Raw genomic sequence first — 17,094 nt, 5'->3', positions numbered from 1 at the left:
CAGCTACTTCTACCAAATGGGTAGAAGCCATGAATGATGAAATGCAAGCTTTACATAAATGTGGAACCTAAGAAATCGTCCCCAGACCACCTGACAAAAATGTTGTTGGATGTAAATGGGTCTACAAAATAAAGTATAAACCAGATGAAACCATTGAACGATACAAGGCGAGACTGGTTACAAAAGGATTCACTCAAGAAGCAGGACAAGACTATGATGAGACATTCAGTCCAGTGGTGAGAATGGGAACAATTCGAATTATTCTTTCACTGGCCGTTGAACATGGATGGAAGTTGAGTCAGCTTGATGTTAAGAATGCCTTTTTGCATGGGGATTTGAAGGAGGAAGTCTACATGGAACAACCCCCTGGATATCAAGAGCAAAACTGTAAAACACGTGTGCAGGCTAAAAAGAGCTATCTATGGCATAAAACAAGCATCTCGCTCTTGGTTTGACAGCTTCTCACTTGAGATTCAGAAGCATGGATTCTCACGTTCCCTACTGGATCATTCATTATTTATCTTTAGAAGTCAGAATGTGATCACTCTATTGTTAATTTATGTTGATGATATAGTTATCACAGCTCTGAAGATAATATCAAAGAAGTAAAAGACCTATTAGGACAGAGGTTCAAAATGAAAGATCTCGGAGCCTTGCGCTATTTTCTTGGCGTAAGATTCGATAGCCAGGCTCATGGCTTGACCCTCACTCAGCACAAGTATATGATAGATGTTCTCAGGAAGGCAGGTATGAAAGGCTGCAAACCTTTAGCAACTCCTAGTGTGCTCCACCAAAAACTAAGTATTCATGACGGAGACCTGTATGAGGATCCTACCAGGTACCGCAGTCTAATAGGAATGTTGCAATATCTCACATTTACTCGACCTGATATTGTTTATTCAGTCAATCAAGTGTCTCAATTTATGCATGAACCACGTACCGGACATATGGAGGCAGTTAAGAGAATACTCAGATATCTGAAGGGGACCATTGGAGATGGCTTGATATATTCTCCACAGTCGTTTGGTAAGAATGTGTGTGAACTTACTGTATATGGTGATTCAGACTGGACAGGAAATCCTGATGAGTAAAGGTCTACGTCGGGATATTGTGTTTTTATTGGGAGAAACTTAGTCTCTTGGAGTAGTAGAAAACAAAAGGTTGTTGCTAGATCAAGCATTGAAGCTGAGTATAGATCCATGGTTGCCGCTACTGCTGAAGTCACATGGGCCAGGCATTTACTAACTGAGGTGGGAGAAACGATCTCTCTGCCTACCTTGCTATGTGACAATCAAAGTGCTCTCAATATGTCATTCAATCTAGTACACCACAGTCGCGCTAAGCATATTGAGATCGAGCAACATTTTGTGAGACAAAAGGTTGAAGAAAAAGAGATTGAGCCTGAATTTGTTAACACCGAAAGACAAGTTGCAGACATTTTTACCAAGGGCTTGACAAAAGATCACTTTTGGATGCTTAAAGGCAAGTTCATGGTTCAGAACCAGGATCAACTTAAGAGGGGGTGAAAAAGTGTGTGTGTTTCGGGTCTGGATCTTATACCAGACCCGATTCCATTTATGTATAGCTTTGTATACTTCTTTTTCATTCCGGGTCTGGATATTATACCAAACCCAAACCCACAATGTACACTCAAACATATTAATACAGTCTTTAGGTCACGATTTCATTATTGAAATCGTGACAGCTGCAGCCCCTTCTTCTTCTATTCCTTTCTCTTTTCTTAACACAGGCTCAAAAGGAGATTCTAACATTACTATATGTAGAACTCTACTCTATCCTACCTTCTAGATATTTTAATAAAAAATTGTTTTAATTATTTTATTAATTATTCATTTTAATTAATATTCTAAAGAATATTCCAGAGGGTGACACCCACTTTGGAAGACTCTTTATGGGCTAGAGTTTTACCCCAGGTAGAACTCTACCTCATCCTATCTTTAATTTAAAAGTTGATTTTAAAGTTTTAAAATAGCCATGGATGGATTTTGGATTCAGATCTGGATCCAAGATCCAAATCCTACCTATACCAGATCCTAGTCAATATGGATCCTGGACTAAATGTAACGGATTCAGTCTGATCCGATCTGATCCAAAAAAATGTTAAAAATAGAGGCCGGTTATTTTTTTAAAATGCATTTTTCGGGCCAACCGTAATCCGATTTCAGAAAAAAAGGTCGCCAATGCGATCTACATTCCAAGGCGGATCTAACGGTGGTCATACCTGAATTTCGCTTCTGAATTTTGCCTGAATTTAACCTCAATTTCGCATGTGTATAACTGTTTAGTTATACTCCGCCTGTGTATAACTGTTTAATTATACACTGCCGGTCCCAAGCCCGGATAAAGGAGGAGGGTTGTGGTAGGCCTGTGACAGCCCGCATAAAAACTTAGTCATACCCTATGAATATGAACCAATATGAGAATTTCGTTGGGGCGTTCCCTACTGAGCGACGCGTTGTACTCTATAGGCTCGGAGGCAGTGATAAATGGGCAAGGGTTGCTAGGTTGTCGCCCAGAAGCGACGCGTCACACCAATGCCCGGGTGTGGTGTCAAATAGGCAAGGGTTCCCTCACTTTGTTGGACGGGTGGGGGTAAAGAAGTTAGTCCAAGACCATAAAATTAGGTTAGCCACTTGGAACATAGGGTCTTTAACTGGTAAGTTGGTAGAGTTAGTAGATGTTATGTGTAGGAGAAATATTGATATTTTATGTCTACAAGAGACCAAATGGGTAGGTGAGAAAGCAAAAGTGATAGAACCTTGGGGATATAAGATTTGATATACAGGAATAAATAGGAATAGGAATGGAGTAGGGATTGTTATGAGTCGTGAGTTTATAGATAATGTAGTTGAGGTCCGTAGGAAGGGTGATAGGATTTTACTTATTAAATTAGTATTAGGTACGGATATTATTAATATTATTAGTGTTTATGCACCTCAAGTAGGTTTAGATGATTCCACTAAGCGTCAATTTTGGGAAGATTTAGATGGAGTAGTACAAGGGATATCTTATGGAGAAAGGCTTTTCATCGGCGGTGACCTTAATGGGCATGTAGACATTAGTAGAGATGGATTTGAGAGTATCCATGGAGGCTATGGTATAGGAGAAAGAAACGATAGTGGAGAAAGGATTTTAGATTTTTGTTTGTCCTATGATATGATCTTAGCAAACACTTGGTTTAGGAAGAGGGAGTCTCACCTAGTAACATTTAAAAGTGGGGTTAATACGAGTCAGATAGATTTTTTCCTACTTAGAAAGAGAGATAGGGGTTGTTGCATCGATTGTAAGGTTATACCGGGAGAAAGTGTAGCTACACAACATAGAGTCTTAATTTTAGATCTTAGAATTAGACAATGCCGCAAAAGGGATAGACATAGGATAGATCCTAGAATTAAGTGGTGGGCACTGAAATGAGCTAAACAAGGAATGTTTATAGAGCGGGTAGTTAAGGAAGTTGATTGGTGTCTCGAGGAGGATTCAGAATCTATGTGGAATAAGATAGCGGGTGACATGAGAAAGGTGGCTAAGGAGGTATTGGGTGAGTCTAAAGGCGGTGCACCGCTAGGTAAGGATACATCGTGGTGGAACGAGGATGTCAAATTAGCTATTAAGGTTAAAAGAGAGTGTTATAGAAATCTAAGTAAAAGTCGTGATAATGAGAATTTGGAGAAGTATATGATAGCAAAGAAGGAAGCTAAAAAAGTAGTTCGGAACGCGAGGGATAAAGTATATAAGGAGGTTTATGACAAGTTGGATACCAAAGAGGGTGAGAAGGATATTTATAGGATTGCGAAAATGAGAGATAGAAAATCGAGGGATCTGGGTATGGTTAGATGTATCAAAGATGAAACGCAAAGGGTTTTAGTCAAAGATGAGGAGATTAAGGAGAGATGGAAAGATTATTTTGATAAGCTATTTAATGAAAGTCATGCTCAGGATCTTGGAGACTTTTCCATTCCTTTTCATGAGATGAATCGTGACTTCATGCGCAAGATTCAAAAGAAAGAAATTGCAGAGGCTTTGAAGAAAATGAAATCAAGAAGGGCAGTTGGCCCAGATGGTATACTTATCGAGGCTTGGAAATGCTTGGGAGAGAAAGGTTTAGAATGGTTGACAAATCTTTTTAACAAGATTTGGCGGACAAATAAGATGCCTAATGAGTGGAGGAAGAGTACTTTGGTGCCTCTATATAAGAATAAGGGTGATATACAAGATTGCACAAACTATCGTGGTATAAAACTCATGAGTCATACTATGAAACTTTGGGAGAGGGTGATTGAGTCTAGGTTGAGGAAGGTTGTCATGATATCGGAGAATTAATTTGGTTTTATGCCTGGAAGATCTACTATGGAAGCTATACATCTTCTTAGACAACTTATTGAGAGAAATAGAGAGAGGAACAAAGATTTGCATATGGTTTTTATTGATTTGGAGAAGGCTTATGATAGAGTACCTAGGGACGTTCTCTGGTGGACAATGATGAAGAAAGGTGTTTCTCTCAAGTACATTAGTATAATTAAAGATATGTATGAAGGAGTAGTAACCAATGTCCGCACTTGTGGAGGGGTGACAACCAATTTTCCTATAACGGTTGGGTTACATCAAGGATCTGCTTTAAGCCCTTTCCTATTTGCTGTAGTGATGGATGAGCTTACGAGATCAATTCAAGAAAATGTGCCGTGGTGTATGTTGTTTGTTGATGATATTGTTTTGATTGATGAGTCTAGAGCTGGGGTTAATGCTAAGTTAGAATTATGGAGACAGACATTGGAAGCAAGAGGTTTTAAGTTGAGTAAGAGTAAGACAGAATACATGGAATGTCGATTTAGTAAGCAACGAAATAGAGATGGGAATGTAGTGAAGCTTGGTGAGCAAGAAATACCGGTGGATGATTCTTTCAAATATTTGGGATCTATCATTCAAAAGTATGGAGAAATTGATGAAGATGTAAATCATAGGATAAAGGTTGGGTGGATGAAATGGAAGAGTGCAACTGGAGTGTTGTGCGATCGTAGAATGCCATTGCGGTTGAAGGGAAAGTTTTATAGGACGACTATTAGGCCCGCTTTACTATATGGTACGGAATGTTGGGCTGCCAAGAGACATCATATTCAAAAAATGAGTGTAGTTGAGATGCGTATGCTGAGATGGATGTGTGGAAATACAATAAAGGATAAGATTCGGAACGAGGAGATACGTAAGAAGGTAGGCGTTGCACCCATTGAAAATAAGATGAGAGAGAATCGTTTACGGTGGTTTGGACATATTCGACGAAGGCCTAATGATGCTCCAGTTAGAAGGATGGAGAAATGGGAAAATATATTAGTTAAAAGAGGTCAGGGTAGGCCTAGGAAGACATGGATGGAGGTGATAGGAAAGGATATGAATGCTTTGAACCTCACCGAGGACATGGCATTGGATAGAAATGAATGGAAGAGAAGGATTCATGTGGAAGACCCAGAATGATTTTCTTTGTTGGTTCATATCGCCGACCCCAATTGTTTTGGGATGAAGGCGTAGTTGTTGTTGTTGTTGTTGTTAACCTCAATTTCACTCGAATTTAAAGATTAAAAACCAAAATTTTCTCAAATTATAATTAGCTCAACTAGGTCTTGTTAGTGGACTCTGGGGCACGCCCAGACCCAGTTGACATAACCTATAAATTAATATATTTTCCCGATTTTATCAATTTAAATAAATATACAATTTAAAAATTATATTTTTTTATTTTAAAAATCATGAAAAAATACACGATATTACAGAAAATACCCCAACAAAATGGCCTTAACAAAAGAAAACATAGACATTATTGAAACCACTAGAATTTTCTTAAAAAAATGTTTCTAAATTTTTTTGAACTAAAGCCATGCTTACCCCCATATATTTGATAAATAGAATGACTTCATCATCTTTGCAAAATGTCTCATAGAAAAACTTTTTAACATAAATTTTGATTTTAAAAGATGAAGAGTTTTTGGTTGCAAATGCTTTGTCCTTTTCTAAGGAAATAACAAACTTTTACCAAAAGCAATTGAATGTACTTTTCTTGGCTATGTTGAGAATTAAAAAGGATATAAAAGTTAAGATTTTTAAAAATGATATAAACTTTGTGTCTAGAAATGTGACTTTTCTTGAAAAGAACATGGTCTTGATAAAATTAAGTCTAAGGAAGATACCAAATATTCTTTTCTAATTGATCTACTGCCTAAAAATAATAATGTGACATCTAGATTGGATATTTTTGATGAAAGTATTGATGATGTTGAACATATTGAAAATGGTAAAATTCCTAATACCTCCTCTAGAGATGATTCTTTTGATGATCATGATATCAATAATGAATCTTCTCATGAACTTAAATATTATAAAATCATTCATGTACACTAGACAAATACTTACAAAATCAAACTATAGAAGCACCTAATCTTAGAAGAACTGAACGTATTTCTAGACCACTCAGTAGGTTTGTATCTTATGAATCTTTTTCTACCCCAACTATAAAAGCATGTCTCATTGCTATTTACTCCCTTCATGAACCATCTAGCTATAAAGATGCCAAAGGCCACCCTTAATGGGTAGAAGCCATGAAAGTTGAACTAGATGATCTTCACAAAGCCAAAACTTGAGAAGTTATGATTTTACCACTAAGCAAAAAGACTAAAGGTTATAGATGGATCTTTAAAGTCAAAACTAAGAGTGATGACACCCTAGAGAGGTACAAAGCTAAGTTGATTGCCAAAAAAAGTTCTCAGAAGTACGAGATTGACTATGAAAAAACTTTTCCCGCGGTAGCTAGAATGACTAGTGTTAGGACTCGTATAGTTGTAGTTTCCAATAAAAAATGGCCTGTTTACCAACTAGATGTTAAGAATACTTTCTTTAATGGAGATCTTAGTGAAGAAGTGTATATGGATCCCCTTCTTACTCTTGAGATTGAGAAAAAAAAGTGTTTCGCCTTTGTAAGGCTTTATATGGTCTTAAACAGGCTCCAAAGGCTTAGTATGATAGATTTAGTAAGGTTAAGATTGATCTTGGTTTCATATCTTGTTATATTAACATTGTTCTTTTTGTCAAGTCTACAAGTATGGATATAGTTATTTTGCATTTATACGTGGATGATATGATTAATATTAGCATTGACAAAAAGGGAGTGGTATATATTAAAACATACTTAAAGAAAGTTTTGATATGTCTAAACTTGGTTTTTTCATATGTTTCCTAGGTATTGAGGTAGCTTACTCTCCAAGAGGATATGTTTTCTATCAAATGAAATTGGTAGCCGTTATTGTTGCTCAATTAAGAATTGTGGACGACAAAAGGATTGACATTCCTGAAATTATCAATGCTAAAATGAGAACCAAAGACAAAACTCCATTAGAAAATCCAACACCCTATTATCAGTTGATTGACTCAATCACATATTTATCAATTACTCTACCAGATATAGCTCATATGGAGCACACGGCAAGCCAGCTTCAACATATTCCTACAACTATGCTTATGAGTATTGTATCAAGAATTGTCATATACATAAAGAGCACTATTAAAAAGTCTTTTCTTATCATCTTCGACTTTCTTAGATTTAACTACATATACTGATTATGATGAGGGAGAAAATCCTAATGGTATAATCTCAACTATTGGTTATTACGTGTTTTTAAGTGACATTTATTTCTTGGAGATGCAATAAGCAACAAAAAATGTCGTTATCATCAACCGAAGTTGAATATTGTACCATGACCACAATGACTATTGAAAATGTATAGTTGAGAAGTCTTTTGAAGGACATGGGAGTCAATATCTCAGAACCCTCGAAGATGTGTTAGATAATAAAAGTGTTATTTATTGCTAACAACCACACCTTCCATGAGCGTACAAAGTATATCAAGATGGACGGTCACTATGTCAACTAGGAGTATTTAAACGGAACTATATAGTTACTCTATGTTTCATCAAAATATCAACTTTCGAACTTTTTCACTAAAGCGTTGTCATCACCTCATTTTCTTTTTCTCATTGACAAATTGTCAGTTACTACATTGTAAGTTTGAAGGAGAGTGTTAAAGTATGTATATATATATATATAAGTATATGTGTATATACTATATTATATATATAGATATATAGATATATATAAGTATATGTGTATATACTATATTATCTATGTCACATGGGTGCGGGTGCGGGTGCGGGTGCGGGCGCGGGTGCGGGGATTCGGCACTTCCAAAAAACCCGGGTGCGGGGGTGCGGCAGGGGCAAAAATGTAATATATATATATATATAAAGGGGGTCGGGGAATAGGCGGTTTTTTTTTTCAAATTTTGCAGATGTCAGCTGCTGTCAGCAGCTGACAGACAGCTGTTGTCAGCAGCTGACAGACTGTAAGCATAATTTAAAAAAAAAAAAAATTTCGTAGCCCATTTGGGCAAATTTAAAAAAAAAAATGGACCTTAATGATCCTGGGTGCGGTCAACGCACCCAGGATCGGGTTGACCGCACCCGGTGCCGCACCCGCACCCGCGTCGAGTCGCGTCGACGCGGGTGCGGCACCCTCCTAGCCGAATCCCTGTGACATAGTATATTATATATATACATATATCACATATATTTTCCTTTTTCTCTTCTTAATGTAATATTTCTTTTATTATTCTTTCTTTTTCTATTTTTCTAACTAGCTGTCATACTAGACGTTAGGCATTCCTAACGACTAGCCCTCTTCTCATTTGTGTATATATAAGGGCTTTATGCCCCTTTGTATGCCATGCTTGTTTAATAGCATTTTATTAATAAAATTATATTTTTATGTGTGCTCTCTCTCTTGATTGTGAGATTGTGCCTTAGTGCATTTGGGTGTGCCCTTAGTGGCTTGTATTTGGCCTTAGTGCCCATTGTGATCTTTTGCACCTTTTTTGAAGGTTGTTTCATCACAATAAGATACCTCCTTTTACCATCATAACTTATGCCTCTTATGCATAAAGAAAGATATCAATAAGGGAATTTTATAATTTTACTGAAATACCCCATGCAAAAGAGGCATAAAATATCTTGTGTTTTCTCTTTGGGAAATTATGGCAATCTAAAAACATTAAAACTTCTACAATTTTCTAGATTTATTGTGTACCAGTGCCTTTATATGATTGTTTATTTTTGTTCTAAGCTCCAAAAGTGTGAAAAATAAGACATCTACTTCCAAATGTCTCGACCAGTGTAATTAAAAATGCGCCTCAAGGCGCAAAAAGCGCGCCTCGCCTCAAGGCAAGGGGCTTTGTGCCTTGGCGCAGGCATAAGGCGCAATACCCTTGAGGCGTGCGCCTCATAGGCCTTGAGGCACACTCCTTGAGGCGAGGCGAGCCTCGGACTGAGGCGCACACGCCTCAATTTATTTGGTAGGGCTTAAACAAAGCCCTACCGACCCCTTTTATGTGTTTTTATTTTTTTCTCACCTCCTATCTCCCTCTGCCTCCCATCTCCCTCTCGTTTTCGTGCACGACAGCAGGACCACCATCGTCGGCGACCTCCTTCTCGCAACAACAATAGCCCCAAACGTCGGTTAAGGTAGGATGTCTGCATAGTCTTCTTCCTCGTGTTCACACATAATGCATTTGCTGGCCACATGAATGTCTCTCTTTTTAAGGTTAAACTGGGTTGTCAAGAGAGACCAACCATGAAAACATGCGAGCTCTAGGGGAAGTCTCAGCACTTAATAAAGCATGTTTGGAAACCACCCAATGCCAGATCTTGTCTTCAGTGCATCACACCCACACCCAGTCTGCTAGCAAGGCTCTGTTCAAGACATCTAACCTGGTGATGCCTAGTCAACCTCTGTCTATTGGGGAGGTGACCAGTGCTCATTCAACTATCTGCCTTTCCAGGTTTCAGTAACACCATACCAAATGAAGGCCTGCATCAATTCAGAATTACAAATTCTAGTGACATGGGTATTATTGTATTTCTGAGCAATGTATATAGAAAGAGATCCCCAGCCACACCCAATATCCAGAATTGCCTGCCCATTTTTTACATCTTCTCTCTCACAATATGTCGCCATCATTGCTCTCTCAACTTCCTCTAATGTGTCAGACTTATTTCTGAAGTAACAGCAGCTCAAAATACAAGTCATAATATTTTAATTTGTTTAAACTAGGTCAGAAAGACCCGGTATAAGAAAGAACCAAGAGTAGCACACTTTAACAAACAGTTCTCGTGCATTCTTATTTTTGGCATTCTTGGGTCCCAGCAAACAAAGTGTTCTATGTTGATTACATAGGATTTCATTTTTTAACTTAGAATAATTTGATTGATTGCATGTTTTCGGTTTTGATGAATTTTTGTATTAAGGATATTGACAGAAATTTATTTATGTTAAGTTCCATGACAGGATATAGATGTATTAAGCCTAATGACAGTTTTGAATTTCTGTGTTAAGCACATTGATAGAAAGTGATCTATGTGTTAAGTTCCAGGGCAGTTTTGATTCTTTTTAGAAAAGAATAATTCGTTTGTTTTTTGTCCACAAGGATGCTTACTGATATTCTATGCTGCAGTTCATGCGCAGATGTACGATGTTTATCTTTTTTTTTTTATTTCTATTTTTTTTTAATTCAAGAAAGCATGCAGCGGTAGAAAGTAAAACGATTTTTAATTTAATGAATGCCCATGTTTTATTTTTTAGATACTTACATAGATTAAGTTGATTGGTGTCTCGAGGAGGATTCAGAATCTATGTGGAATAAGATAGCGGGTGACATGAGAAAGGTGGCTAAGGAGGTATTGGGTGAGTCTAAAGGCGGTGCACCGCTAGGTAAGGATACATCGTGGTGGAACGAGGATGTCAAATTAGCTATTAAGGTTAAAAGAGAGTGTTATAGAAATCTAAGTAAAAGTCGTGATAATGAGAATTTGGAGAAGTATATGATAGCAAAGAAGGAAGCTAAAAAAGTAGTTCGGAACGCGAGGGATAAAGTATATAAGGAGGTTTATGACAAGTTGGATACCAAAGAGGGTGAGAAGGATATTTATAGGATTGCGAAAATGAGAGATAGAAAATCGAGGGATCTGGGTATGGTTAGATGTATCAAAGATGAAACGCAAAGGGTTTTAGTCAAAGATGAGGAGATTAAGGAGAGATGGAAAGATTATTTTGATAAGCTATTTAATGAAAGTCATGCTCAGGATCTTGGAGACTTTTCCATTCCTTTTCATGAGATGAATCGTGACTTCATGCGCAAGATTCAAAAGAAAGAAATTGCAGAGGCTTTGAAGAAAATGAAATCAAGAAGGGCAGTTGGCCCAGATGGTATACTTATCGAGGCTTGGAAATGCTTGGGAGAGAAAGGTTTAGAATGGTTGACAAATCTTTTTAACAAGATTTGGCGGACAAATAAGATGCCTAATGAGTGGAGGAAGAGTACTTTGGTGCCTCTATATAAGAATAAGGGTGATATACAAGATTGCACAAACTATCGTGGTATAAAACTCATGAGTCATACTATGAAACTTTGGGAGAGGGTGATTGAGTCTAGGTTGAGGAAGGTTGTCATGATATCGGAGAATCAATTTGGTTTTATGCCTGGAAGATCTACTATGGAAGCTATACATCTTCTTAGACAACTTATTGAGAGAAATAGAGAGAGGAACAAAGATTTGCATATGGTTTTTATTGATTTGGAGAAGGCTTACGATAGAGTACCTAGGGACGTTCTCTGGTGGACAATGATGAAGAAAGGTGTTTCTCTAAGTACATTAGTATAATTAAAGATATGTATGAAGGAGTAGTAACCAATGTCCGCACTTGTGGAGGGGTGACAACCAATTTTCCTATAACGGTTGGGTTACATCAAGGATCTGCTTTAAGCCCTTTCCTATTTGCTGTAGTGATGGATGAGCTTACGAGATCAATTCAAGAAAACGTGCCGTGGTGTATGTTGTTTGTTGATGATATTGTTTTGATTGATGAGTCTAGAGCTGGGGTTAATGCTAAGTTAGAATTATGGAGACAGACATTGGAAGCAAGAGGTTTTAAGTTGAGTAAGAGTAAGACAGAATACATGGAATGTCGATTTAGTAAGCAACGAAATAGAGATGGGAATGTAGTGAAGCTTGGTGAGCAAGAAATACCGGTGGATGATTCTTTCAAATATTTGGGATCTATCATTCAAAAGTATGGAGAAATTGATGAAGATGTAAATCATAGGATAAAGGTTGGGTGGATGAAATGGAAGAGTGCAACTGGAGTGTTGTGCGATCGTAGAATGTCATTGCGGTTGAAGGGAAAGTTTTATAGGACGACTATTAGGCCCGCTTTACTATATGGTACGGAATGTTGGGCTGCCAAGAGACATCATATTCAAAAAATGAGTGTAGTTGAGATGCGTATGCTGAGATGGATGTGTGGAAATACAATAAAGGATAAGATTCGGAACGAGGAGATACGTAAGAAGGTAGGCGTTGCACCCATTGAAAATAAGATGAGAGAGAATCGTTTACGGTGGTTTGGACATATTCAACGAAGGCCTAATGATGCTCCAGTTAGAAGGATGGAGAAATGGGAAAATATATTAGTTAAAAGAGGTCGGGGTAGGCCTAGGAGGACATGGATGGAGGTGATAGGAAAGGATATGAATGCTTTGAACCTCACCGAGGACATAGCATTGGATAGAAATGAATGGAGGAGAAGGATTCATGTGGAAGACCCAGAATGATTTTCTTTGTTGGTTCATATCGCCGACCCCAATTGTTTTGGGATGAAGGCGTAGTTGTTGTCGTTGTTGTTTTACATAGATTAAGTTGTTGCATTAATGTTACTTTTACATGTTAATCTCATATTTTTTTCAGTATTTATTTGAGATTTTTTATTTCTTGTTGGTTGTTGCTTCATCAATAAAGATTTTTTTATTTATTTATAATTTTAGATATTTTTTATAGTTTTTTTAAGTTTAAAAAAAAAAACTTTGAGGCTTACGCTTTACGCCTCGCCTCAGATTTTGGTGGAGCGCCTCGCTACGCCTCAACGCTTTTCACAACACTGGTCACAACAAATTCAAACACATGATAAATCATCTCGCCCCTATATGCTTGCTGTTTCAAATCATGATAAAGTCATGTAATGCCTGTGATCACCTAGTGCAGTGTCCCTCACATTAAGTTTCATGAACTTAAGAAGATTTCCTACAACATGATATTATATCAACCCCTCACTAAAGTTCTCATTCAGAGTTTCATGAGAGTACGAGATAAACCAATTTAGTGCAGAAGTGATGAGTCCATTTGATAACAAGCATCATCAATTGAATTTAGTATTCACATATCAAATATTACTGCTTTGAACAGTACTAACTCGCAAGTTACAAAAGGCTTTGCCTGATATTGGCTTCTAACTAAATGAAAAAAATGAATATCATTTATGTTGCTTTGTGTTGGTCTTGGCTTCTAACCAAATGCAAACACAACCATGTCTAGTAAACCTATGAGATTGACCTGTGACTTGCCATACCCATCTGGAGTTGAACACAAATGTGTCAACCAAGACAGATTACTCATCTAATATGTGGTGAGATAGGCCTAGTAAAGCAGACAAATGTGTGTGTGTGTCGCTCACAACATTGTCTGGCACAATCCAGTCTTGCTAAATGTCTGGACTTGGACTTGAAAACTGTGTAGATTGCTTTAGACAAAAGAAGGAAGCTGATTAAAGATTATGATTCTTATGTCATTCAGGGACTACTGAGCTTACATGTGATTATCCCATCATCAGCAAAATGGCATCACAATCACTAGTTAATTAGGCAAAAGTTATCATTCCACATTCAAGTTACTGAGTCAACTAGTTAAAACATGAGTCAAAAATCAAAGAGGTCATCTAAGACATGTTTACAAATTATGGTTACAAATATTATTATATGTGCTATATGTACCAGAGTCATCAAAAGCGCCTTATATAGGTGAGAAGTGTGCTTCTCTAGAAGCTCATTTTGATATTGTGAGATGCCTCACTTTTGAAACGTGGTAAAAATCTCACTTTACCTACACTTCTCCAATGCTTCACATGCATTTCTCCTGTGCTTCCTCTCAATCTTTTCATGTGCTTCTAATATGCTTCTTCTGCACTACCTCACACATTTCTCACATGCTTCCCATGCACTTTCCCCAAATTGGCCAACTATGATATCTAAATTTTTAAAAAACTTTAATTCTTACACCAAAACATCATGATATTTAAGAACAGACCTTTTCATGTTTAGTTTTTAAAAATTAAAACAAGTATTATAATATGTTCAGAAAAAAGGTAAAACACTAATCCTGATTTAAAAGTTAAACGTATTAGAGAGAAAAATTAATATATGGTTTTACATTGGGCATCCAGTGATTCATGAGTTCATTCTTTAACATAAAACTCTAGCAACTTCATGAATGCTAGTGGTCTACTTAGTATGATAACAAAATATTTTAGGATTGCCAATGCATTCATCAAGAGACAAAAAAATCATTCAAAAGTCACATGCTAAAGTTATATGGTAAAATAGTTGTATGTATTATTTAGTTTTTACTTTTAAAATCACAATTTTTTAAATTTCATATCATAAGAATAACATAGATCACATATTTTAATTGGTTAAAGAAGCATGCTTTCTAATTTGATTTCATTTTTATTCCCAGTTCCTTTCTTTTTCTGGTTCAATTTTTATTTTGTTTGTCATTCAATTTCCTTTTTTGTTGTTTGACTCCCGTTTCACTTTCCATTGGATTCTTGTTTCTCTTGTTCTTCGATCCCTGTTTCACTTCGAAATAGATTCTCCATTTCTCACTTTTTACAAATTTTAAAATGTTTAGCTTCTCCTTCTGCTTCCTAAGTCATTTCCCAATTCTGATTCCCAATCTGGCAACCTTGGTATGTACCTCTATAAGGTTAGACAAATATCAGTCATCCATGGCAAATAATGCTACCCCAAGTGCATACCCAACAAAGTAGCACGTAACAAGTTGTATTATCTAGTTCAGGTATGCCTATCATCAGGCAACATATGAGAATGAGTAAGAATTTCTTCAGTACCCTGATATAGAAGATTTTCTGAAAATACATTCAAGTTTACCATGAGAATTTTAAAACAAATTTAATTCCTTTGCTGGTCAATCAATAAGTTACAAGAGATGATAAGGCAATTAACAGTAGAAACAATTTTAATAACCTAAAGAAAAAAAAACTGTAAAAGCATTTAGGCTGACCAAAACATACCACTGTAGAGATTGTCTTTTTACCATCAGTTGCCCGTATAAGGCATTTATATTCTGAAGCATCAATATCCAGCTTCCTCTTTGCCTTAGGCCTTAGGGATGCTTCATAGCCACCATAATTTACAACGGGAAAACCCATATGTCAGCACAGAATCAAGACAAATTTTTAGATGGGGAATCTACAAAGATGCTGGAAAACATAGAATGAATTATAAATAGAACAGCAAAAGATCAAAACTAAAAAGAAAAATCTCTTTCTGTTAAGTTCCCAGTTTTAATGGATTTACATATAGCATGACAAAAAGCCCCAACAGATTAATGAGATGAAAAAGTAAAAATTAACATGCCTATATCATAGAATGCAAATAAGCACTACCAAAAAGAAATTATTATTCTCTCAAAAGAAATAAAAATAAATAGCTATTAATGGAAAGGAGTTAAAACAGATATTTCAAGAGTAAGAATCTGGAAACATGGAGAAAACCATGTATAACAGCCACGATTAAGAAAGCGACTAGATTTCAATAAGCTGAAAAAAAAAACTAAAATCCAATAGAGTAGAACGAAATCCAAAAGCCCTAATATCCCATTTGAGTACAGGTAGAATGCTGAAAGCCTCACACAGAAATAGACCACAAAATTTGCAGTAAAAAGAAAGGCATTAAAAGTTCCAGCATTGCAAAGTTCATGATCTATAACAGCACCTTGAAACCCAAAAGAATTCAAATAAAGACCCAGTTTCGATGCCATTTTTGAAAAAACAGTTTTGATAAAATTCTCTTTCAACATTGATTTATTTAAAATTTTATATTCTAAAACAATGTCCAGTTTAAAAGTTTATTTTGATGATACATTTGCTTTCTGCAATTAATTCTATAGTATTTAATTAAAATCTTATACAGACCTCTGCTCAAGGGATAACAATGCAGCAGTTAGAGGAGCAGATTTAGGCACTGCAGCAGTTGGCCTCTTCCATACATGCACCATTGACCCTTTGGTTCTCAAATTTGATATACAAACTAAAGCAATGGCAACAGTGTAAACTAGGGATGTAAAGGGGTCGGACTCGGGTCGGAACTGAGCATTACTGAATCCGACTAATCAGGTTTTACTTAATTGGATTCGGAGTCAGATGGAAAATCACTCCAATCGAATCTGAATTTGATTATTATAATAAAATCAGAATCCTAACTGAAATTCTATTTAAAAAATCACATCTCATTAGATTTATTGGTGTTAGGGTTTGAAAATGCAATGGTCTGCTCATTTATTACACTAAAAGTAGAGAGGGTTTGTGGTTAAAAGTGATTTAAGAGGGAATTTTGCTGACATTAATTGTAGCTTATAAAAGTGTGACAGGTTGCAGTACACTCTTACCATAGTAACCAAATTCGTCCTCGGCAATTCCTTGGGAACTGTCCTCATCTTCAAATCATGATTAATCGGCAAAAAAATTGGTCAACCTCTGCATTTGGATTACTTGGTAAATCGTGATTAATCAGTAAAATAAAAATCATGATTAATAGCTAAAAAATCTGTTTTAATAGATCAATTCTTTGATTAATCATGATTAATCAATTATGCAGTAAATCATGATTAATCAACTAAATAATTATGATGTTTTATATAAAAATGTATATATAATGCAAAGTTTTTTGCTAAAAACAAAGTTAATGTCTAGATACATTAAACTACCTTTAATAAACCCATAATGAAAAATCCATGTGAAGAAAAAAATAAAATTGATGAAAAGGAAAATATATGATCTACGCGATTTCTCATTTTCTTTTCATTGTGACTTTGGCGAGTACCGATTTTTCAAAAATTGGTATTAATTAATCG

General features: G+C 36.2%; 1 protein-coding gene across 1 annotated transcript in view; it reads right to left on the bottom strand.

Moving 5' to 3' along the window:
• Positions 1-17,094, bottom strand: part of LOC149811850 (Signal recognition particle, SRP9/SRP14 subunit) — a 33,494-nt gene that overhangs the window by 13,909 nt on the left and 2,491 nt on the right. Inside the window, exon 3 of the mRNA XM_089992780.1 lies at positions 15,254-15,354. Within this exon, the coding sequence (XP_089848906.1) occupies positions 15,254-15,354 (101 nt within the window). The remainder of the gene's footprint in view (positions 1-15,253; positions 15,355-17,094) is intronic.

The sequence above is a fragment of the Nuphar pumila genome, chromosome 17 (genome assembly GCF_984573655.1).
Source record: "Nuphar pumila chromosome 17, dmNupPumi1.hap1.1, whole genome shotgun sequence".
NCBI classification, from domain to species: domain Eukaryota; kingdom Viridiplantae; phylum Streptophyta; class Magnoliopsida; order Nymphaeales; family Nymphaeaceae; genus Nuphar; species Nuphar pumila.
The sequence above is the reverse complement of the archived record's forward strand: the minus strand, read 5'-3'. Positions and strand labels throughout refer to the sequence as shown.